The sequence below is a fragment of the Nesoenas mayeri genome (assembly GCF_963082525.1).
Source record: "Nesoenas mayeri genome assembly, chromosome: 14".
In the NCBI taxonomy this organism is placed as follows: Eukaryota; Metazoa; Chordata; class Aves; order Columbiformes; family Columbidae; genus Nesoenas; species Nesoenas mayeri.
Window position 1 is genome coordinate 15,241,984 of NC_137556.1, and position 23,618 is coordinate 15,265,601.

General features: G+C 41.8%; 1 protein-coding gene across 4 annotated transcripts in view; it reads right to left on the reverse strand.

Moving 5' to 3' along the window:
* KCNIP1 (potassium voltage-gated channel interacting protein 1) overlaps nucleotides 1-23,618 on the reverse strand; it is a gene marked incomplete at both ends in the record, with an annotated part of 371,848 nt that overhangs the window by 12,238 nt on the left and 335,992 nt on the right. For 3 of the 4 annotated variants that reach the window (XM_080353046.1, XM_080353047.1, XM_080353044.1), the window contains one exon: nucleotides 3,557-3,681. In XM_080353046.1, coding sequence (XP_080209172.1) covers nucleotides 3,557-3,681 — 125 coding nt within the window. Of the gene's footprint in view, nucleotides 1-3,556; nucleotides 3,682-11,963; nucleotides 11,997-23,618 lie in introns of all 4 variants that reach the window. The other variant, XM_080353045.1, reaches the window with a different exon arrangement.

The window sequence follows — 23,618 nt, forward strand, 5'->3', positions numbered from 1 at the left end:
AGCATGAGAACAAGCCCCCATTTTCCAAAAGCCAACTAAGGAGCACTGGCATGGGCAGCATGAGTCATGCACTTGAATCTACCCTCCCAGGCTTCTTCTCAAATACTAAACTACAAAAGAGCTGAATCCAAATTAAAAAAAAAAAAAAAAAAGAAAAATCAAACAGAAGTTGCACTTGCTGTTCTTTCTTCTGCTGGAATCAGAAATTAACTTTATTGATTGCTTTCAAAGATGTGCAATGCAGACAGGCAGGGAGCAACAGCAGAATTGAAGTGGGACTAAACACAACTTGCCCATCAGATTGTTCTCAGCTAACTCGGTCAGCTCATGAAAAGTACTTGGGGGGTATTCAGTTGCTGACCAGACACAAGACTCTAACATATTCTCCTTTGGTATCCACAACCCAGATTTGCATCTCTGAGCATTTGCACATCAAACCTACTTTGTTGCTCTTACTACTTCTTCCCAGTTTGGAGATATTTTGAGGATTATTAAAGTATCAGAACATTTCTACCTTGCTCATATTGCTTGTTTTCATATCCAAAAAAAGCTGATTTGTACAGATAATTACATCTCATGCTACACTCCATTACAGATTTGGCAAAATAGCCACACCAGAACAAGGTAAGAATGTCTCCAGCAGCCCCCCAATTATTTAGGTTATCTGTTTTCTGATTTAGTATTATAAAATTATCCCTTGTAGCCAACAACCATTTCCCCTGACAGCACAGAACCCCCACAAACTGCGGAAAAGAAAAAAACAAACAAAAAAACCTAACAAACTATAAAAATGTCAATCCTTTTAAACACATGAACTAAATTCCAAAGGATGTAGTCATTAGAAAAATGGTCTAAATAAGAGGTATTGAACTACTCAGCTCAAATCTCTGTCATTGTTGGTCATTTCATTAGTCACCAATTTATCAATTTGAATCTTAAAAATAGCTTCTCATTCCCCCTCCCTCCCATTCTGTAACTGTTGCTCAAACTTTACTCTTCTGGGGAATGGAAACTTTATTCTAATTCCAGCCTTTACCTATTCACAGCCTTTTGTTCCCATGCCAATATTGCTGTTTTGCTCAAACAGTTCTCTCTCCTGAGAGCTATATCAAGTCAAGATCCACCAGAGATTCTGCTGTTTTTTGCCACCTCTGCTACCTTGCTTTTGCAGAACCACAGCCAAATAAATCAGACCAAATGCCTTGCGTTAATGTGGCTCCAGTCTGACAGCAGCTATCTCCAAAGCACAAAAAAGGCTATTCCATATAATGCAGAATGCATCTTAGGGCAGAAATAACTGCTAAGATAAAAGTGAACTTTGGTTGTGGCATCACGAGGTCTTGGAGGACAGCAGCTTTCACAACTGGAAAAGAAAGAAGAGGGCAAAGAGAGAGTGGCCATTTGGCTAAGCAGCAAGGACACTGGCCAGGTTAGTGTGCTCAGCTTCTCTGAAGTGGCAAAGGAGCTGAATTTAGTGGAAGCCTCCACCAGTTTGGTGCAGAGACACCAGACCTGACCAGTGACACACTGGGAACAGACTGTGGAGGTTTGGAGGGAGTGTGGAAACATATTTCAGAGACAAAGAAAGAAGGAGAAGAAAAGTGTTGAGAATGATGACCCTGGTCAGCTGGGGCAGTAGTCCAGGCACTGCCCCAGGCTGTGTAGGTGGCTCTGGTCAAACACCATCTAATGTTCATGAACATCCAACACTCAGCTGCAATGACCACAGCCAGGCTCAGCGGGACCTGATTCCCTGTGGCCATCACAAGTGCCTGGAAATGGCTCTGTGATCATCCAGGTGCTGTCTCATGATTAAACAGGACCTGTGATCACTGAGAGCAAGCAGTAAGTACAAACCGGAGAGAGGAAAATCACTGTATTCCCACTGGGATTTTGAATCTCCAGATGGCACTGTAACATCACCCCAAAAAGCAGACGGTTCAGTACAATAGCAAATATGGTAACAGCTGAGTCAGTCTGCCTGCTGTGCATAATTACCCATCCCATTGAAACTATGATTTGCAGGCTACAAATGCTAAAGCTGCCCTCCCATTTCAATTTAAACCTTAAATATTAAAGCTTCATGTGCACTGCATGCATAGCAGCTGGAGGAAAATAGACTGCTTTGTCCTAACAATCTGATACAAAACAAGATCTTGCCAGCACTGCCAATTGATACTGAAACCTTCAGTGAGGTCTTAGAGAAGGGTTTATGTGACAAGTTTAGTGCGCTTGTCTATCGCTCTTGCTCTGGGAGGTAGTGCCTCTGTAATGCAAAGCGACAGCGAAGTCGGGAGGGGCAGGGGGTGGCTGTCAGGTCTGCGCTGCGAGGCTGCCGCGCTGCTTTGCACCGCAGCTGTGGCACAGCCAGCTCCTCTCAGTGCGGGGCAGCGCTCCCCACGCAGGGTTCCCACCAAACACAGCAGTCCAGGAGATCAGAGATCTGAGCCAAACACAGCGGTTAAGAACTCCGAGTTTAGTCTCCCGCTGTAGGCGGTCATGTCATATTAGACTGTATGTTAACTTGTCAAACTCTGCCTCAAAAGCGATGTTTTCTCGCTGAGTGCCCAAAGCATGGAGATGTGTCAGAACATCAGTCTTCAGTGGTTAGAAAACTTCACAGGCTAAATGACACTCCACGTGCATCAAACAGAAAAATATAGAAAGCTGAGCTATGCCTTGTCCTGCTTAGGTGAGCAGCGAAATAAAGGATGAAACCACAAGATCCCTTCGAGAAATCAAGCATATGCTGGAGATGTGATTCAATCCAATGTCAAGAATCTATCAAAAAGAAAGATGCTTCTCAAATGCCCATCAGGTTTCCCTCAACATTGCCTGGATTTAAGGTAACTCAGCTTTCTTTTGGCAAGTTTTTACCCAACAAACTTGAATTCTTCTTTCAAAGAAATTCCAGCATTTCACTGTGGTGGTTGTAGAAATACTGGGGCTGTCCCACAAGACAACTTCAAAACCACCTTGTGTTTATTGAGCTAGCTTGATACTGATCTATTAATCACCATAAAAACATCAGCTGGCACAAACCACCTGGGTGACTAAATCCAGGCCCTCAGGCAACCATGTAATGAGTATTCATTCTTCAAGGTCCATCAAACATCTGCTCCACGTAGCCTCAAAATTCCCTGTTTCTATTTATTATGAGGAGTCCCTACGAGGCAGCACTAGATGACCTGGAATTCTGTACAGTACTGCTCATATCTGAACACAGCAACGGACAGCAAGAATTAAATACGTAACCATAAAACCATCTTCAGGTTATCCTGAAGTACTAGCACAGCTGAGGAAATTGCAGTGTGCATATTGACATTTGGGGAACAAATTTAATGAGAATATTATGTGCTGAATATTCATCCAAACCCAGTTTTAGGCAGATTAAGGTGTCATAAATATTAGATGGAGAGGCAGATTGTGTTCATTTCGCTGTGGTAGGGGAGATCAAGCACAAAAGCGCTAATGTTCAACGGGGGAATGATACAAAATGCAGCTGAGCAGTTGCGGCTGGTGGGGACACACATACTAGACTCTGTATTGTTCTTACATTTTTAAATCCTCTGTAAAGCACCTGAAGTTCCCTTTTAGTGAAATTCGTTTGTGCTTCAAGCTGTTCCAGTCCTTCGGGTCTATGACACACTGTAGCCATTTCTAATTCATCTTCAATTTTATCTGAAAGAGAAGAGAGGAAAATATTTATTTTGGTTGTTACGTTTGCTTTATTAACATGATGGATAGGACAGTCTGGATTTCAGCAACAACAGGGAAAAAGAGACCATCAACAGAACTGAACTGTATAACTGTTTTCAGCCTCTTGAAAGCAAAATAAAAGCCATATCAGTAAATCAATAGTTCACATTTCTTACTGGGCTGCCAATTAGCTCCCCATTCACAAAGCTGAAACCAGTGGTGAGAACAGAAGGGCAGGCAGCAGATACGTTGCTACAAAAGGCAACACCAGATATTTCTTATATAAATATTGAAACAGCGGGAGGAGTGGGCCTCTCAAAGGATTAGCTTTTAAAAAAGCTGTGCAAATATAAGTGAGAGAGCAGACATGCTTAAGCATATTAGACAATGACATTATACTGAGGGTAAACAGTGAGGGAAATTCTTCTGTGTGCTAACCAGAAACCTTGCTATAAAGACACTAAAGGTCACTTCAATCCTAGGAGAAATTCAAATTATATCCGCACTTGCTGAATCTGGAATGAATCCAGCCCACATTTCTATGGATTTTTGGGGGAAACAGATAAGCAGTAAAAAATACTTCTGTGCATTTGATTCAAAACAATGTTCTCCTGCAAAGAAGAAAAATATTCAAGACATATCACATCCTGTGTTACTGTAATCTCACCTCTTTTCTGATGCATGGTTTTACCTGTCAAGTCTATTTCCCCAGCAGTGTAGGTAATGCTTAAATATATACAGATGCTTAGTCTATGTCAATTTGAGATTCTTTAAACTTCAAGGACCAGATGCAGGTTTCACAGCTGACATGAAAATCCCATCGACATACAAAAATTGCTTGGCATAAAAGCTAACACTCTCCTTATTATCAAAACTGCACATTTTCGCCCTGTAAAAATGTTTTAGTCTATTTGGCTCAATTATAACATAGTGATTCCTACAAGACAAGGATTTCACAAGAAATGTGAAAGGAAATGGATTTGCTCTGAATAAAGGAAAGGTGTGAATTCAGAGCAGACTGGCTCAGTGAAAGAACAGATCAGAATAAAGCTATCTTTCCATAATTTATTCTGTACATATATATGAAGGTTATTAAGGGAGGACACGTATAAGCGAGTGACAATGGTTAATTAACAGTGGTTGTTTCAATATTAAGAAATGAGTTTGAAATATTGGTGAATTCAGGATGAGCCATCATCCTTAATCCTCTGTGTGTGGAGTTTCCATCAGCATTTGTGGGGCTTGAGCAGTGAAAATCCATGGCTGAACATCGTGCTCAAGGGCCCTCGCACAGCAAGGGAATAAAGGTAATGGTGTGGGACAGGAGGGGAGTATCACAGTCTTTATGATGCAGAGAAAATTAGTGAATACCTCGCAAGTGGCCAGAAGAGGCCTGAAAGAGACACCTTCTCCACACAAAGGGAAAACAGAGTCTAGAAGTTACAGTTCCTATTAGAAGAAAGGAGATGGAAAAGGATGTCTGGTGTCGAAAAAAACAAACAGATCAGGTGAAATAAGGAGGGAAAAGCCATTTTCTTTGAAAGAGAACACATGCCACAAAATGAAGGAAATCAGAGGCAGCTGTAGAGAGAGAAACAAGCGGGAAGAAATTCCTTAAATAAGGGAAGGGGAATAAGTGGTTTAGAAAAGGAGAGAAAATCCATTCAGGAGGGAGACTCATTACTAATCCATACATTGTATAGGAAATACCTTGTTGTTTATCTTTGGTTAACCGTAAGTTATCCAAAACCCTTTACAAAACCTATGTAACCCCAGCCTCCTCCCCCTACATTTCCCTGCTGTCTCCCAATGCAATAAGCAGCTTACATGTGACCTTGCCAGTTATTTCATTTTTCCATAGGAAGCCATGCATTTCGTGCTGTGCAGTATATAAGCAAATCAGGCTCTGAGCCTTTCTCTACTCTGTAACCAGCTAAACATGCCCAGCTGACACTGACATCTCCTACTGACTAAGTCAATCTATTTAGCACTTCCCTCAATGTAAAATGCAAGTGTAAAACACAAGCCATCTAGTCCTTATATCCTGTAATATAATCCAACAGAGAATGAAACAAGATCTATGCAACCTCAGGTAAGTGCTGAGGTGAGTGAGGGGAGCCAGCTGTTGGATTACTCTCACACCTAGCTTTATTTATGTTCCTACAATGTGGCTGCTTAGGTGGTTTCTCCAGAGGCCGGAAAGATCCAGCTGAGAAGTCACACTCTTTGCAACCGCATTTTGACATGACTAATTTTTTGGTGGGTATGTTATTTGCCATATAATTCTTAAGCAACCAGTTTTCCAAAATGCTTATTGGAATTTTCGTCAGTACTCCAAAACCCAAGTTATTAAAGAAAAAAATGGAAAACCTGCTCTGTAGCTTTAAACAAAATCTGCAGAATTACAGCTCAAACCTTGTGGTTCTTTGGCTTATCCAGATGTCCTTTACATGAGCAGAGCCAAAATAAGGGTCTTGGATATATTTTTTTCAAAATATTATTGAATAAAATATTACTCGGTGAACATTGTAATTTAATAATGATATATTGTGTTTTGACAATACTAGCCTCACTCAGTGAATCATTATTTCAAAAGAATGCAATTCATCTTCTTCAGCTCGTCCCGCAAGAATAGGTTTTCCCAACAATCGGTTCATGAGCTTTGGTCCCAGAGGGCAGATATGTCTATGTTAAAAATAAGCCAGATTATTGTTGTAGATTTTATTTTATTTCCCATGCTGAGAAATGTGTTTGTTTTTTTTTTTTTTTTAATATAACAAACTGCAGAGAGGAAATTATGAAAAATTCATCCCTTTTCAAAGGGGCGCTCTATTTTTTCCTTCCATTCTCTATTCCAGACCCAGCATTAATCTCTGCCTCTGAATAGTATCTGATGGTTCCCTGCAGGTTAATCTTTTCATCTGCTTCCTCTCCCCCTCCCAAGGGAAACATTTTGAAATTTAGCAAAAAATCCCAAACTTGTAAAGCTTTAGATCTGGCCAAAGGGGCACTCAAAATGACACCAGACCAACAATTTTCCAGTAAATATGCTCTAAAAATAGTAGAAATTGTTCCTTCGGTGGAACATGCCCTGGTGCAACAGAGCAGCCCTGGGCATTGCTTGAAGACTCACTGCAGAAATTAAATAAGATAAGGACTTGTTCTGTCTATCACTTGCCAACCAAGAGCTACTTTCCGTGGTGTTTCATGAGATCTGTTTTAAAAAATAAAACTAATTTTAGGAGTAACTATTTCACGTTAATAGGCCTAACAAATCAAATGTTCCTTTCCCTTGTGTTCACCAGATACTGACATTTAAACTTTTCTCATTTGTCATCCTAGCTTCAAAGATTTCCAGTCACCAACAGCCCTGTTCATCCCTCCTGAGCAGAGCCCACTCCATGTGTATGTACACAGACCTCAGAGCTGGGCGGACCTGTAGCCCCAGACCTAAGGACACAAACTGCTCTTCTGTGCAAGCTGATCTTTTCCAACTCAATAGTCTGCATCTCCTAGATAGATTTTGTTTGTCGTTATTTGTTTCCTTTCAAGGTTTTCTCTTAAGCCAGCACTTTTAAACCTTTTTCTTCCATTCTCTGGCACCCTATAAATTAACCACAGTAACAGCAGTGGCAAGAAAGGAGATTGTCACTTCCTCATCTGCCCTTTTGTCATATATATTGTATTTCTTCTTATTGACATTTTCATTATCACACTGGCTCAGTCCCTCCCAGATCTTCTGGGATGTCACTATGTGACACAGGAGCCCTTGCATTTATAAACACTACAATTTCATTAAACTAAGTCTCACTTTATGGTGGTGAGTGCAAGTAAAAGTATATATACATACACGCATGCAAATTTAAAATTTTACTAGAAAAGCATGATGTTAAGACTCTTTATCTAATGTCATGTTCTTCCACAGTTTTGACTTGTTTACAGCTTGCTGAGTACCTAAGAGATCGGAGCGTGGGGCAACAGGCACACCACCGGTTTAAAGTTAATTTTATCTCCTTCAATGTGCAAGTGCAGGAACAGACCTCAGGACTGACCACAGGCACCACAGGGGACACACGTGGTCACCTCCCCAGCACAGGGGACATTGTGACCAGCTGCAGCAGAGGGGGGTGACAGCTGGTGTCACAGCATCCCCGTGGAGCTGGCGCCCAGATCTGCCCTGGGCCGGGGAGGTGCTCACAAATAGGTCCAAATTGATTATCAAGGATCTCAAAGCACAGTATTATTTTTTTTTGTTAGGTTAGCTGTGCTTACCAATTAGGTGGCTTCAAAAAACTAAAACAGGAGGTTTCTTCTGCTTGCAGGTACTGATAACTGATGATTAATTCCTTCTTTTTCGCTCTAGCACTTGTTGAAATCATCCCTGGATTCATGCCTTGCACCCCGGGTGGCTGCAGCAAGTTGCATCCCAGGCTAAAGATGTCCTGTGCTGTTCAGCTGGTGCAGAACACGCTTGTGAATTTGCTTCGCTGTTTTACTTGCAATGTATTTGAAACTGAAGGAATGGGGAGTATCACCTCCTGATTTAGAATTGGCCTCCGACCATATTTTTATGATGTCTAGGTCTGTTAGAAGCATCTCCAGTAATCTTACTCCAAAGTAGACCAGGTTATAATTACTTAATTTTGCCTTTTTTTCTTTTTTTTTTTTCAAAATATCATCACTATTTTCTTACCCCATCGGACAGGCCATCTTATATATCAAACAAAATAAGTAGTGGCTTCACTTTACAAAGGAAAATAATCCTGAAATATTTGCATGCAGATGTGTGTTTTATGGATTCTTGCTAATGAAAGACATAGTATTTCATTTCTCTGCTGCTTGCTCAAGAGCAGAGAATGAATTTCAATTAGACTAGATCAATATTTTAACTGAACACCCTTTTGGAAATTACTTAACCAGGCTTGGTTTATACATTCTTTCATATTCGTTCTGATTTTACCTTTTGTTATCTTTACAATTTGAAGATTTCCATACCTAGACTGCTTAGAATGGCCTTGTGTTTCTCTGCTGTAAACTTTGCTGAACAGAATTTGCATTTCTCCAACTCATAAACTGGAGTAATTTAAGTCAATTCATGTAAAAGTTTTCTTGTGCATCCATGTGCCTACGGACAAAATTGTTTCACCATTGAGGAACACAGATTTTCAGCCCCAGCTGAGCGCTGCTGTCCATCGCAGACCCAGGCAGAGGGACTCAGCCCTTCCCTTACCCATGGTAAAGAAATTATTAATTTTGAAGGAAAACGACCTGCTCCGATAGTTCACTTTTCCAGATTTTTCTGTGCTATTGGACATAGGCACATTTATCTGCCATGTTACAGAAAACATTTTCTCAGCATCCATTTGTCTTAAAAATACCCAGGTAACAGAATGCACAGCCAGGACAGCTACACGAGCAGAGGCACTGCCCAAAACCAGTGCCAGATGTGCAAGGCCCATTGGAGACCCAGTCGATGTGCTGCTCCCAGCACAGGAGTCAAATCCTAAAATCCTCTGTTGATAACACATCTTCTAGTACTCACTTTAGCGACCTATTTCCATACCAAAACACCTAACCAACATTCTTCAGATCCAACAATTCTTTCTGCAGAAGTGGAACAGATTAAGTTGGTCACAGAGAATGTCCAAGTTGTATTTGTGTGCTCTAAAATAGGAAACAATTGTGTTATTTACAAGCTGTTCTCTTGGCTGTGGCTTTGAACAGCCATCGGGCTCAAATTTATTAACCTGCCCGTCTATCCTCTTGCTGGCAGATGATTCTACATAAACAACATCTTGCACAAAAGCACAAGATTGGTTTCATGGGGTCAAACTCACTTGTGAAACACAAGAAATAAGCACCTTTCCCACCACAAACACCTGAAACACCACAGTGTTTCCCAGCCTTCCATCCTATATGCCTGGAAAACAAGCTGTAGCGATGCCTCATGATATTGTTAGGACTGGCCAAGGACAACCCAAGGCCTAAGACACTGTTTAAATGGACGGTATAAATGATGATTTAATAAAAATGCAAATGACCATGTCTCCTGCTTCCAAAGGCTGCGAGGTGAAAATGTGTAACGCCAGGCTCCATGGCTAATGGGAGGGTTGTGAAAACATGTTGCTTATAATAAATTCTCTTTTTGTTTAAGAAAAAACTCAAGATGTAAAACACAGCTAATGTGCCCAGTGTTAACTGTAAAACTGACAAGGGCTAGATTAAATGGGTAATTTTACAAATACAGCAGAAGGGGATTAAATTATGTGCAAGAATTATTAGGCTGCATCATATGTATATTAAAAAAAACATTAGCTATATTTTAGGAACAAGGACCTGAAGAAAAAATTAATTCCAATTTACCCACAACATCTTTGAAATTAATCTCCAGACAAAATACTTGCTTGGCCAGATCTCTTAGGAAATAGATCCTGCCCGTGGGAAACCAATTGCAAATATTTGAAAATTTCATGAAGAGAAATAATCTAAAGGCCTGAGTTCATGAATGCTCATATATAGCAGAATGTTATGGGAAGGGGAGCCAGGCGAGAGCTGGATTACAGATGCAAACACCAAACACGTTGGCTTGGGCATTCCCTCCACTGGCGAAGGCAGGAGCTGCAGGAAATATTGCTTTTGTGAAGCCCTTGGAGGTCGGTGGTTCCCACCGCTGGGGCAAAGGCGGCTCTCAAGGAACAGGCAAAACATTCCTGTGCAGTTCCTTGTGCTTCCGCCAAGACAAAACCCAAGCGTCAGCATTTAAGCGACCCCACCTGGCAAACACTTACAAATCGACCAGACTAACACAGCAGATAATGAGAATCCTATGGCCTTGCTCCTGCTGATGCTCTCAGAATGACAGCTCAGGTACAACTTCAGTTTAAAAACATAGCCGCACTTCTATGAATCCTGAAAAAGGGTTATTAAAATCTGCCCGTGACAAACATGGATTAAAAAAATGGCAATAAGATACCTGCTGAGGTATCAAATAGTAAACACATTTAACTGAATTTAAAGAGTCCTTTATTAAGAAATCATTATTATTATCATTCATATAATTGTCCAGCTGGATAGATCAATTACCAAACCAAAGGGACTCTCCAGCCAATAAAACAAAAAGGAATGGATGTCTCCTTATCCACTCCCTTTCCCTGCAAATGATTCTTGGACTCTTCCAGCTCTGTTTTCACAACTAAATCTGCAAAACAAATTCATTACACAGTCAAGCTTAACAAGGGTGTTCTGCCTGTGTGAAACTGGAATATAAGACCAGTTGCAGAGAAAAGCTATGTGAAAAACCAACACCTAATAAAATTCAGAGATTAAAAAAAATATAATATTGCTTGGCTAATCCTTGTGATGATCTATGAAAAATGTCACGTATAAATACTTTCCTGTGCCTCTGTACTCCTGCAATTAGTTTCATAGTTCTACACAGGGAAACTAGAACAAGGTTATACTCTGAAAAAGGAGGTACAGGAACAGTCTGAGGCCACAGGTACCTCCAAAATGTCTTTCTGGCACAGAACTAATATCAGGTAAAATTATTTGAATGTGAACAATTCAAAATTTGACTTTAAATGTATCTGCAGACACTTTTAAACTCTACTCATCATTAGAAATAGCAGTGTTTTGGCCATTCTCAGGGCAGGAGACAGAAGGGTGCCTGTGCAGTACACTGGACCTTACTTAGGAAAGCATTTTCTTTTCTCTCTTCCTTGCACATTCCCACCTGTCTCTAGCAACATTTATAAAGGAGGCGAGTTGTTGAAATGTGTGGAAATCCACTGCAAGATTGCTGGGTGCTTCTCCGCTTTTCCAGGAGGATGCTGCAGAAAAAGTGCTTTTGGGACAAGTGCTTTCCTCCAAGCAGTTATTCAAAAGTGAATATGCAAATAAAGCTCACTAGAAGTGTTAGAAAATTGTTTCACTGATGATTTTTGGAAAAATCCCACTGATACCATCTAAAAACTTCACACGGAGAGCACCTGAACTGCTAAGTACGTGCGTTAGCATGTCAGGTGAGCACTGCACAAGCAGAAGGACTTGGAGGTTGAGTGGAAGCTGAACCTTCATCAAAGGGAACTCAGATGCTCCATAGGCTACAGCCTTACCCAGGAACCGGGCAATTTTCATGTACCTATAATTTGGTTTGCTACCACTGCGGAAATAAGCTCCGCCAGGGGGAACCTGGTTCCTGGCTAAAGAAAACTTTTGCTACAAGAATTATATGACCAACAGAGTCAAACCGGTTTAAATTTTACCTCTCTGATATACGTAAAACCATCGGGCGGGGTCTAGGAAAAAAGAAACAAATTTAACGAAAAGAAAGTGACAACCATACACAACTTTGTCTATTGTTAATTTTAAGGTGACACTGGATAGGTTCTACAAGTGCCATGGGGTCCCCTTTCACAGTGACTATAAGATTGCTTCCAGGTGTATTTTACTTCTTTTAAATTTTATTTTCTTTCCCAAATTGCCTCTTTCCCTTACCCCAAGGGACAGGAGAGAAAATCAGAGCTTGCTGTCCCCTGCATGCCCATGAAGCTTGGGGCAGCATGTGAAGGGCAGCATGCACACAGTCGTGCACCCCTGCAAGCACCCATGCATCCATGCACCCAGCAATGCGGCAGTCACCCCAGCAACTCTGAGAAGGGATAAGGAGGGCTCTGCATGCAATTGTTGAAGTCTGCTGAGAGGCAACAAGAGGAACCCAAAGCCTTCTGCTTCCTCTCTGCAGCCTGGCTCTTTGACAGCTGTAGACATAAACAAGTGATCAACCAGGGTGAAGAAGTCTCAGATGGTCTGGAAGACTCTAACTAGCACTCTTTGCAGTCACTTGCAACAGAGTCATTCTGCACTATCCTCATGGCCCCTGGGAAAAAATTCATTAACAAATTTGGTTCAAAGCAATAAATAAATACATAAATAAATAAATACAAATATTTCAATATATGTATATGGCTTCCTATAGCATCAGTTACTTTTTACTGGAAAAACTGGGTACACAATGTTATCTGTAATAACCTGCAAAAAGCACAAGAGTTTTGGTCAGAATTTGACCACCTGCAGCTCCCCTGTCCACAAGTCCACCCGGCATCACCTATTTCCTTCATTCCATGTCACCTGTGCTTCCAGCTGCCCAAACCTCCCTGAACATCCCCTCACCGCTCCATTGGATCTGCTGCATCTCCCTTGCGGCTGCCTCCTGGAAAGTACCAGCAAACCCACCTGCTTTCCTCTCCCACACCAGCCAGCGCATTTTGTCCCACGGACGGTACATCTGTGTGCCCCCCTGAATGGACACTGGATCAAACAGGCACAAAAGCTGATCAGTTCTCACTGCTCTGTTTCTCTGTAGAGGGGGTTACAGGAAAAGCAGTGTATGAAGACTGTCTAAGCTCACACTGCACATAGACAGAGCCCTGAGACCTTGCTCTGCAGCTAAATTTTGCAGCAGCCCATCTCTGCAAAACCCTGTGTTGCCCCTGAACAAGCTGTGACCACCTCAGGGCCTGGACCTGAAACCTTAAGGCTGAGAAATTCCACCTCGAGTTTTTTTTAAAGCCACCTGAACAAACCTCATGCTCAATACTTTCATCTTAAATAGAAAAAAAAGTTCCGAAGCAGAGACACATTTTCCTTCTGGCATGTTAGAGAATGCGACTTGCGCATGTTGCAGCAGTATTAAGCTGCTGGAGGGGTTGAACCTCCCTTCATTACTTCCACCTCCCACGCTGAGCTCTTTTTTTTTAAAAAGAAGTTTAGCTTGCTTTTGATAAATCTTTGGGATGGGATGTTAAACTGGTACAGGAATAGAGAAAATCTACTCTCCATTAGAGAATTTACTCATGTATCTGGCTGCAGAAAAGATCAGCAGAAGTAAATATGAGGAAGTGGTTTCCCAGCAGCATCACCTTTGAGCTGAGAAAATGCCTGGCCAGAGAGTAACGCGGAGTCACAGAGCTTGGCCTTGCTCACTCTGGCTCAGCTGTCTTCACCCTGAGAACGTAACAACTCAATGAAAAACCCAAGACTAAGACCAGAAAACCAGAGCAGAAGCTCCAGTTGGCTGCTGCAGTGCAAGAGCAATGGTGATGCTGAGAACAACCATGTGAGACGATCAATAACAGAACCGAATCCTGACAGCCTGACTGCTCACACAGGGATGTCATTCACAGATTGGCAAATACAGCAGCCCTCCACATTTGCCCCTTTTGAACTGAAACTTCAGGAATACTTCCAAGAGAAGCTGGTTTCAAGAGCAAAGAACCTACAACAAACCATGGACTTGAATTGTATAGCAGACCACAACATGTACTAGAGACAGAGCAGTACATACCAAGCCCTTCACTGAAAGTAACATTTAACAAACTCCTCTGTACCACATGCACTGTAATCACAAGACTTTTAAACCTTCTCTAACCTATCCACCAAGATGATAGGTTAGCAATAAATAAATGAGTAGGTTGCTTAAAGACACTCTGAATCTCCACTGAAGCAAAAGTGTTGAACCATTAGCCATGAAATCTCCCACCGGCAGGGAAATCCCACTTTGTGGGGTATCCTGAGGACAGGAAAAAAAATGTCCCATTTCAGGTCTAATAAGCATAGTTCTAACACTAGCTGCAAACTAATTTCCATTGATAAGAACAAAGAAATGTAAATTCCGTCATTAGAGAAAGCATGATAATTAGTTTCCCGATTTATTAAGGGGCAAATTAATGAATAAAAAGAGCTAGAGCACATGAACAGGTCTCACTATAAATATTGGGCTTGAAAACATGAAAGTGCATCAGAGATGATTAAGAGATAACAGGAAGACAATAGATATGCTGAAGAGAAATATGATATCTTTTTTCTGTATTGAGTAACCTTGTGGGTTATCAGAACTTTAGACTGTAGATAATACCTTCTGGATATAAACAATATTTATTCTTCCTCTTTACAGAGATAGGAGAAAAGCCTTTAAAATGAGAAACAGAAAAGAAAAAGCTTCTTGTAACAATATCTGATATAGTTATATATGTTATATTGTGTGTGTGTATATATATATATATACACACAACACTGTATAAAAAACTTGCAAGTCAGCTTTCAACGGTCCAATTGAAAATTAATTCCCTTCCAGATTATTAAAATTAAAACAAAGTTTTTGGTCCACAGTCTATATTTTTTAACACTGAATTGTTGTGTTTTGAAAAATGGCTCAACAACAACATCATCTAAAATTCATATGCTTATATCTACTTAGCATATTGAATAGTACAAATGGGAGGCACTATGATGTTGCTACCACCAGGTATAAAACCTCTGGCTAAAACATGCAGAAGCAGTTCCTGAGCAGAACAGAGCAATTTCTGAGCAACTACAGATCAATGAAAAGGAAAAGAAATTGGCAGAAGCTCAGTTCATCATTTCTGAGGCTTATTTCTAACATGCTAAATGCTTGATTCCGAAGAGCAGGTAACGCCATAACCGAACCACCAGGGCTGTGCGTGTGGAATTGGGGTGCCCACCTGTACCTGGCCAGGGTGAGCTGCAACAGCACTGGAGTAGGGAACCCAATATAAGACTCTCAAAATAATACAAATCCAATTGCATTTTTCAATGTGAGCTCAAATATTTTCTTTCCTTTGTAGCCTAAAGAAGGATGAAGGAAAAACAGAGATCTTGCAGGTACCAGAAGATGATGCTGGAAGTAGAGATGAAAAAAAAAAAAAGATAAAAAGATTGAATTTGCAGCCATATAATCCTATTTCAGCAGTTACACGCTAATAAGATAGTTATATTTTCCCTGCAACACCTGCATAGCAGCATTTTTCACTTGTGCCCATGCCCAGCCCTCAAAGTTTGGTGACTACCTGAACAACAGTGGATTTTACGTTGTTCCAGTTGTTGCTGGTTGGGAACATGTTATACATCCCAACATTAGCGCTTGACTTTGTTCCTATTATCTGGGAAAATAAACACAGCTGATAGTGTTTATTTCTATGCAGAAACCAATCCTGTCGTAGAGCAGAGTTGTGGTACAAGGTTCCTTTTCGTTTTACTTTTGGGAAAGCAGAGCACTGACTCGAGTGCTGCAGGATGGGACGGGACATGGAGCTGGTCAGGATGCAGCTGCGCAGGTTTCTTGTTATCAGGAAGGCTTTCAAAATCAGAAGGCAAGTTTTGTAGATTCTAAACCAGATTATTTAATAGAATGAATTTAAAGGAACTCAGCAGAATATATATAAATGGCTTATGCATAAATCCCTCACTGCCAACCATCCAGAAGGGATGGGTCCTAAGCTCCAGGACTGTTTTCAGCCGGTTCTGTTGTTTTCCCAGTTACAGGAGCCCCAACACAACCTCCCTGCCCTCTGGGAGAAATACTTTTGTTTCATAAACATAATCGAGCCAGTGCAAAGGCTGCTGTCCTGCAGTTGTGTCACATCTGTTATGAAGGAGACAAGTAAAAGCCCACGCCAGGAGCTGCTTTGCCCTTGGCAGGATCTAGCTAGGCCAGCTGAAAAGCTCCCTCAGATTCTGTGATCTGCTGCACATTCCATTTCTCAGAGTTGCTCCTTACTGTTTAAAAAGCCACATTTCCCTACATTGGCATAACACAGCAATTCACGCCACAAATAAAGCTTCACGTCACACTACCCACACTGGAAAGTGAGAGGCGTACTCTTGAATACTTTTGTGCTTTCTAAGAAACATAGTACATCACTTAGTGTTGAAACAAGAGATTGAAATGCCATTTGGTAACACAACACTTCCCAAGTGAAAAGAAACAAAAAATGAAAAATATTCATAAACTAACTTCATATTTAGCGAATGATTTTTTTATGGTTTGTTAAACAAATGTATTTCCTGCAATACATACATTTCACAGGCCGTGGAATCAGGCAGGTCTCTCCATTTTACTCTGTTTGTATGAAATTGTGAATATATTCAGCATCATCTATTCTATTCAACTTCAAACACCTCTGCATAAAAGCAAGCTCAGCCTGACATACAGTCACCTTCTGAGAGCAGTTCTGTTTGGTGTGTTTTGCTGGGCTGTTAAAGGCCATCTCCCCCAAGCACATACCATTTTAGTTCTATAGATGAGGATATAGCTTGCAGTCTCTCAGGTTGGTGGCAGTCTGGACACAGTGTCTATGAGTTCAGAGATGTGCTCATTGCCACAGTGAACCTTGCAACACCTCTCTGAACACCTTTTTTTAGGGTGTGCTGAGGGGCGCAGGGGCCGCATGTGGAGCAGCACACGCTCACCAGGCACTTTGGGAAACAGTTTTCAGGGCTGCAAATCACCTGCATTGTGCTCGACCTCAGGAGCTCAGGTCCAGGCTGGAGTTAAGGCAGAGACACTGCCCAGAGCTGTCTCCAAAGCACCACCAATGCCACTTATGTGGTTTGCAATGTTTGCCGTGGTTTTCTAGAAATTCTTTAGCTTCATAACAGCAATCCAAGCTTCAGTTTATACAACTTTTTCTCAACCACCAGTAACGAACTTCACAGAAAAAGAGATTCTCCACTCTGTCTCAAACACAATTTTATACCTGTAGAAGCCCTGAAAAAGCCTGGCTGAAGAGTTAAAGGACAAGCACTCACAATCAACCCCTTTCAAACACTAAATGGCACTTAATAAGTGCTGGCTACAATTAAACTGTAGGATTGTAAGGGAGCAGATGCTAAAGCATTTTTCCCACCCCTCCAAAAACCTGCCAAGCTCCCTGCTCCTCCTCAGCTGCCCTGCAGCAGGAAACCTCAAGGCCAGCAAGAAAATTCTCCTAGCACATGAATGGCCTCACAGCAGAACTCACGAGAAGTTGTTTTCCTTTAGGGGAATCTAAGAAACAAATATTAGAATACATTGTTCCCCTGGAAGCGGAGTTCTGCAGAACCTGCAGCATTTTGCTGGAAATACAAAACAGTTCATCTGAATTAGTTCTCACAACCTTAGCAGGACTCAGACTGCAGAACTCGGGTATTCAAAAAGATGAATGTCTAACATGAATTGCAATACAACCTAAAAGCCATCTAGTTGTTCATAATATTTCATAGAGCAAGCCAGGGTGATTTCCAAAAAGGAGATGAACATTCCCGATAGAGGCACGTTAATTCTGTGCCTAGGTTTGCTTCTGACTTTTTTTGCCAGCTCAGGCTCTGTAAGAGAGCTCACCCTATACAGAGTTGTTTCTGTGCACCCTCTAGATCTGGGGCAGGTGCTGAACACCACCCAGCAAGAATCCTTCACTGTACAAACCAGCAGCAGAACTAAAGCCAAGTACCATTCCTGCCTGCAGACTGAATAAATCAGAATTCCAAAAAGCTGCAGTTCTTGGCACTTCACAGCCTAGCGCAGTGTGCCCTGGGAATAGCCCTGCAGCATTATTCTCTCCTAATCAATCAATCTATTCATGCTTTGTAGGATTTTCTTATTGGAAAAGGTGACACAGAAGAATGACTGTCTTGGGTCAGACCAAAAAAATCAGCTAACCCAGGGAATGGAATAAGAACCAGATGAACACAGAGCGAGACTCTGAGACAGAGCCCCATCCCGGTCTCCAGCAATCTGAGCTCAATTTCCCAGTCCTGAGTTGATGTCTTTGTACCCAAGACATGCACAGCTCTTCAGCGAATTTTGAGCCCATGTACTTTCTCAATAGGCACAAGTGTAATATAACAAGCCTACCCACTGTAATAAAATGTAATCTGGATAGCACTGAGCATCATCACAGGGAACAATAATGTTCATAGCTGAGCTCACAGAGGACAACCCCTCTTCTGGAGTTGGACTTGATCCTGGTCTCTGTCAGTCACATCAGTGATCCCAAAGTCAAGGTCCCACCACTAAACAAACTCATAGTAAGGACAGTTCTTACACCAAAGGTTTGTTATCTCAGCAGGAAACAAAGCATAAAGAGCGTTCTTTCAGTATCAGCTGTCAAGAAGCCGTGCTCCGAGCAGAGCAGCTTTTCCTGTGCGCCAAGGCTATGGCAGAATGGGAAAGAAAAACTCTAAGAATATGTCAAGCTATCAAACTGTGGTGCTTCCCCCTCCCAGAAGAAATATCAGAAACTCTTCAGAAGGCACTTAATAAATGAAATAGTCATAGGAGAATTCTGGATTATAAATGAAGTGACTGAACTCAAATTTTTCTCTTTTTTTTTGGAATAGGTTATTCATCAAAAAACCTCCGATGAGCCAAGACAATGCATTACAAATGGACTTATCTTTTCTGAGAATTATTGCTGCCAATGTATTTTTTTTTTCCTCATTGAAAAGCAAATCAGACACTTCAAGTCCCTGACTTATTACTGCATAGATTTCCATGAACATCAGTTTGCTCTAGCTTTCAGTTAGAAAAAGACATTTGGAAGAACAATAATAAATGAATATATAATGGAGGGGAATCAAGCAATCAGAAATAGTAATTAGTTCAGTGCCTAATTCAAGGACGTGTTATCCTTGGCTGGTTATGGGAAAAAGACAACTTTATATTTGTGCATTAAGGCAGGTTTTCCCTACAGCCTAAAATCTCAGTTTTTTACCCACTCAGAGGCACCCTTTTTGAACACTTGGCACTGGCTGCAGAACTGACATGAGAACTAAGCAGACGTTAGGAAGACCAGATTGGGAAAACAAATAAAAACCCCTGATTTTCCACAAAATGAGCGTTTTGACTGTGATTTAGAAAACTTCATTTTAGAAGATCTTTCAAATGTCATTGCTCACAAAAGTTAACAGCTCACCAATGCAGGCAGAAGCCATGTCCACCTGCACCATGTTTGCGGTCAGCTTGTCTCAGTCTATTTACAGTGCAGCGGCTTGTTGCAGCTTTTGCTCTGTTAAGTTACCCAGTTCCAGAAATTTTGACTTCACTACTGGGAACTGCACAGTGAATGAGCAGAGCTGTAACATATGTATGTTCAGAGCCAGGCACCTACACTGGAATTCTGCACAGCAGAGATTTCACATTACAGATGCTTAAAAAATGCTAGCACGCCCAGCAGGAGTGAATTTGGGAGCAATGTGACTCCTGTAATAGCACACAGGACAGCTCACCACCACCTTATGGCAATTCACCTGTGCAAAGACTATCAAAAGTACAAATTGTTTAGGTCCAGGCAGAATTGAGGAGTAAAACACCACTAACTAAATAAGCACGCTACACATCACATCCAAATGAGACAGCGTCACCCAAAAGGATTACTACTTTCCATTTCACAGAACTCGTGTTTAAGTTGAGCAGATTGCTCCAAAATGTGAAGCATAATTAAGCAGAACATAAGTACCAATTAAACTCTATTTGCACAGAAGAAACTGCTCAGAAAATATCGTTCCAATACACATCCAGATTTTTCAGTAGGACAAGAGAAGCTTCATTGAAATGTATTTTATCACCTAAGAAGGCTTTTTGCTGAAATACCCAGCGTGTGGCTGTGGGGGAGCTGGCAGCATCGCGCCTCAGTTACAGCTCTAGGAATGCAGAGCCGGCAGCGTTGCATGGGTTGTATTTAGATTTCTGCAGATATGATGTTAGAGGGCAGCACCTACACCTGAAGCATTTGAGAGGATCTGATCTCAGGCAACATATGGAAGCAACCAATAACGCCTGGACTTCTTGTTCATCTGAACAAGGATGTGAGAACTAATTCAGATGAACATCAGCATCCTAATTTATGGTTTGCCAAGAAGCTGAACAAGAATTGGGTCTTCAGAGCACTAAGGTAAAGGGACAGTGCCCTTCTGCCACTGGCATCTCTTTAAATACAATCTATACACTTCTTCCTGATTCAGAAACAGCTGTATCAGTACCTATGTAATCATTCTAATTCTTTAACCACATCTTTAACTGTTGCACTCAGGTGTTTTGAATGGAGACAGCTGTAAAGGATTAACTTGCTTTTATACATATGTACCACTGCCCAGGACTGAGGGCATTAGCTCACTGAAAACTCTCCATCCAAATAAATGTCAGCTCCTGATGTTAACTGAAGAAATAGAAAAAATACATCCAACGCAGTAGATTCTTTGGCATTAGTAAGACTCCAGTGTGAAAGCAGCAATTTGTTTCAAAACACCTAACAGAGATCTTATTTAATTACAAAGAATCCCTCTTCCTTTTGCCAGGCCTGTACCTGGACCACAGTGATGCCTCCTAAGAGCAGCTATCTCAGTCAGCTTGCTTGGCTACTAATCCCCCCCCATCTTCTCAGGTGCTCTTTGCTCCTCACCCTCCCTCACACTCCCACCTCCGCGGAGGTGCTGAGGAGCTGCTCAATAGAGCAGAATCGATCCAGAGCATCCTTACACCCCATGGCTGCTCTGCGAAGCTCATCGAGCCTCAGCCATGGGGACAGCAGGCAGCTTCAAATTGTACATGGGCGCAGATCAAATCTCACTGCAGCAATTTGATCCAGATCTAAGCATTCTGAGGATTAGTAGAAAACAATTTAAAACACCCCCCCTGCCCAGGAATGAAATGGGAGTTTTAGTAAGAATTACTAAAACATTATTTATTTTCATTAAGAAGTGACACGGTAGCACTCAGGGAAGCAAACAGCTTCCAGCTAAGTCTTTCCTTTCAGTCAGGAGTTCCCTTTGGAAGTGCCTTTAGCCACTTGTGCCTTTTAGAGCAAGCACACAGAAACACATGCACAGTGTGAAGATGAACCGAATTTTTGCATGGGATTCTATGTCCCACTGAGAAGCATAGAAGTCAAGGAGGGGGGAGGACAAAAGACCAGACACATTGGTACCAACCAGTAAGCAACCCCATAAAACAGGAGCTAAAACCCAAGTCTGCCACACATATGGTGACAGACCACTGCACTACGATCAATATATCAAATTAACATACCAGCACCATATACCAAATCAGGCGCAGAGCTGAGCTAGAACTCCCTAAGTCCCACGCAGGAGCCAAAGCACAAGCAGTTACCAGCCAGACAGTGAAGCAAATACGCAGGGAGCTGAAACCCAGCAGACACGGTAGGAATGGATCAGGAGACTGACAATAGCTTCGCGATTCCCAAAATTTGGCCCAGTTGGGGGTGCTAGGAGCCTTAAAACTTTGTTACTGCAGGAAAAGGTTAATGGGACAAGCACAAAACTTGCTTCCATTGTTTATTTTGCTTCTCCTGGCAGGGCAATAGGGCCTGCAACAAGGCTCAACAATGTACGAGACACCCTGGTAGGATGTAGATACAACCAACTACATACTCGATGAACTGTTGTGAAGTCAAAATGTGTAATTATTTACAACTTTACTGTGGTAAAATAATGAGATTTATATTCCACTAATTTAGCTAAGGATATTTCTGTTTCTGAAACATTAATTTTCAGACTGGAAGGGGAAGGGCAGGAGGTTTCTGGCTTCCCAAGCTGGGGTCTGGCTTTGATCAACCCCCTAAAAATACTGGCAAATTCAGAGATCTGGTCTGCTTTCATAATACCACCAACAGAGAGTGATTTGAGGCTAATAAACATCAGTGCTTGTGAACACCAGAGCTGTTCTGGTTGACAATGTCTGAGGACTTCTGCAGGCAGAAAACAAATACACAGTTGAGGACATGACCAATGCCAGAGCGCAGCTTATTAAATTTTCATGCTGACTCTGATTACTTTCATTTAGCAACACAGATGTGCAACCAGGATGAGGAGATACGGTGCCCACGAGTACTGAGAAATGGTTGGCAATATGAGCAAGATTTGGAAACCAGCCACTTAGAGCAAATGCTGCTCACATGTGCACTTATCAGCTCTTACCAGTGACTTGATTTTACAATAAAGAAGCCATGAGAACATTCTAATGTATTAGGTTTCCTAATTATGATTATTCCATTCTGTTTTAAAGAAGACACACTGTAGTCCACAAATGAGTGAGGAAAAGACAGAGGAGCAAGCTAAGAACATTTTTTTTTGAAGGAGTTAAAAAACACTCCATATAGGCCCAGGATTAAATTGGGGTACTTTGAAACATCATCAATATATGCTGAGCAACTCTGATCTATTCTGTACGAGCAAGAGGGAAAAGAAACAGCTTTACCACCAGGGCCATACCACCATGGGTGACCTCGTGCCAGTATTAGCACAAGAGCATCTCAAATCCAGAGCTGCTTCTGTGGGTGAGCCCTTTGGGTCTTTCCCTCCTGCTCTGGGCTCTGCCATCAGTGTCACGGCACCACCGACAATGGGAAGAGACAACCAAGACCCACAGCCTGCCTGCTGATGGGAACCTCTGGTCTAGGATCTACCTAGGGAAGTCTGATCTGTCCGTGCAAGTGCTCCCTTCTATTTATTTTAGGGAGAAAGGAACATTTAGTTTGAAATAGTTTAACTGGAATGTGGGCAGAATAAGGAGGAAAAGTTTCCCTTTCTGAATGCTTCAGATTTCATCTTGTAATTTCAATTCCCCTTTTAATCATGTACGAGAAATTTAATAAAGCTTTGGCCTAATCCCAGAATAACAGAAAAATGGAGAAACAGAGCTTTGCATGCACAAAGACACATAAAGGGAACCTCTGTGGCTGGAGTTGTTGTGCTGCCAGCCCACCCTGGGACACACCAGCCAAGGGGGTGGGAACAGGGCACTGTGTCCCCTCCTTGCCTTGGGGACAGGTCTGGCACCTTCACCTTTCTTTCCACTGTTAGTGCCTAAAAGAGCCTCCTACCCACCATCAGATGAGTACTTGGCCGTAGCAGCAGATGCCTGTGGATGGCACCATGGACCATCCCAGCACTGGTGTCAGGAAGCGCGGTGGACATCAAACAGACAGAGGAAAGGTTTTATTCCTTCCACAGTGCGAAAGCTTACTTTAAGAGAGAAAGGATTAACCGTTTAAGTAGTTAAATTAATTAGGACTTAATTAAGATACATTTGGACATGCATCCTCAATTTGAGGTTCCCATGTGTA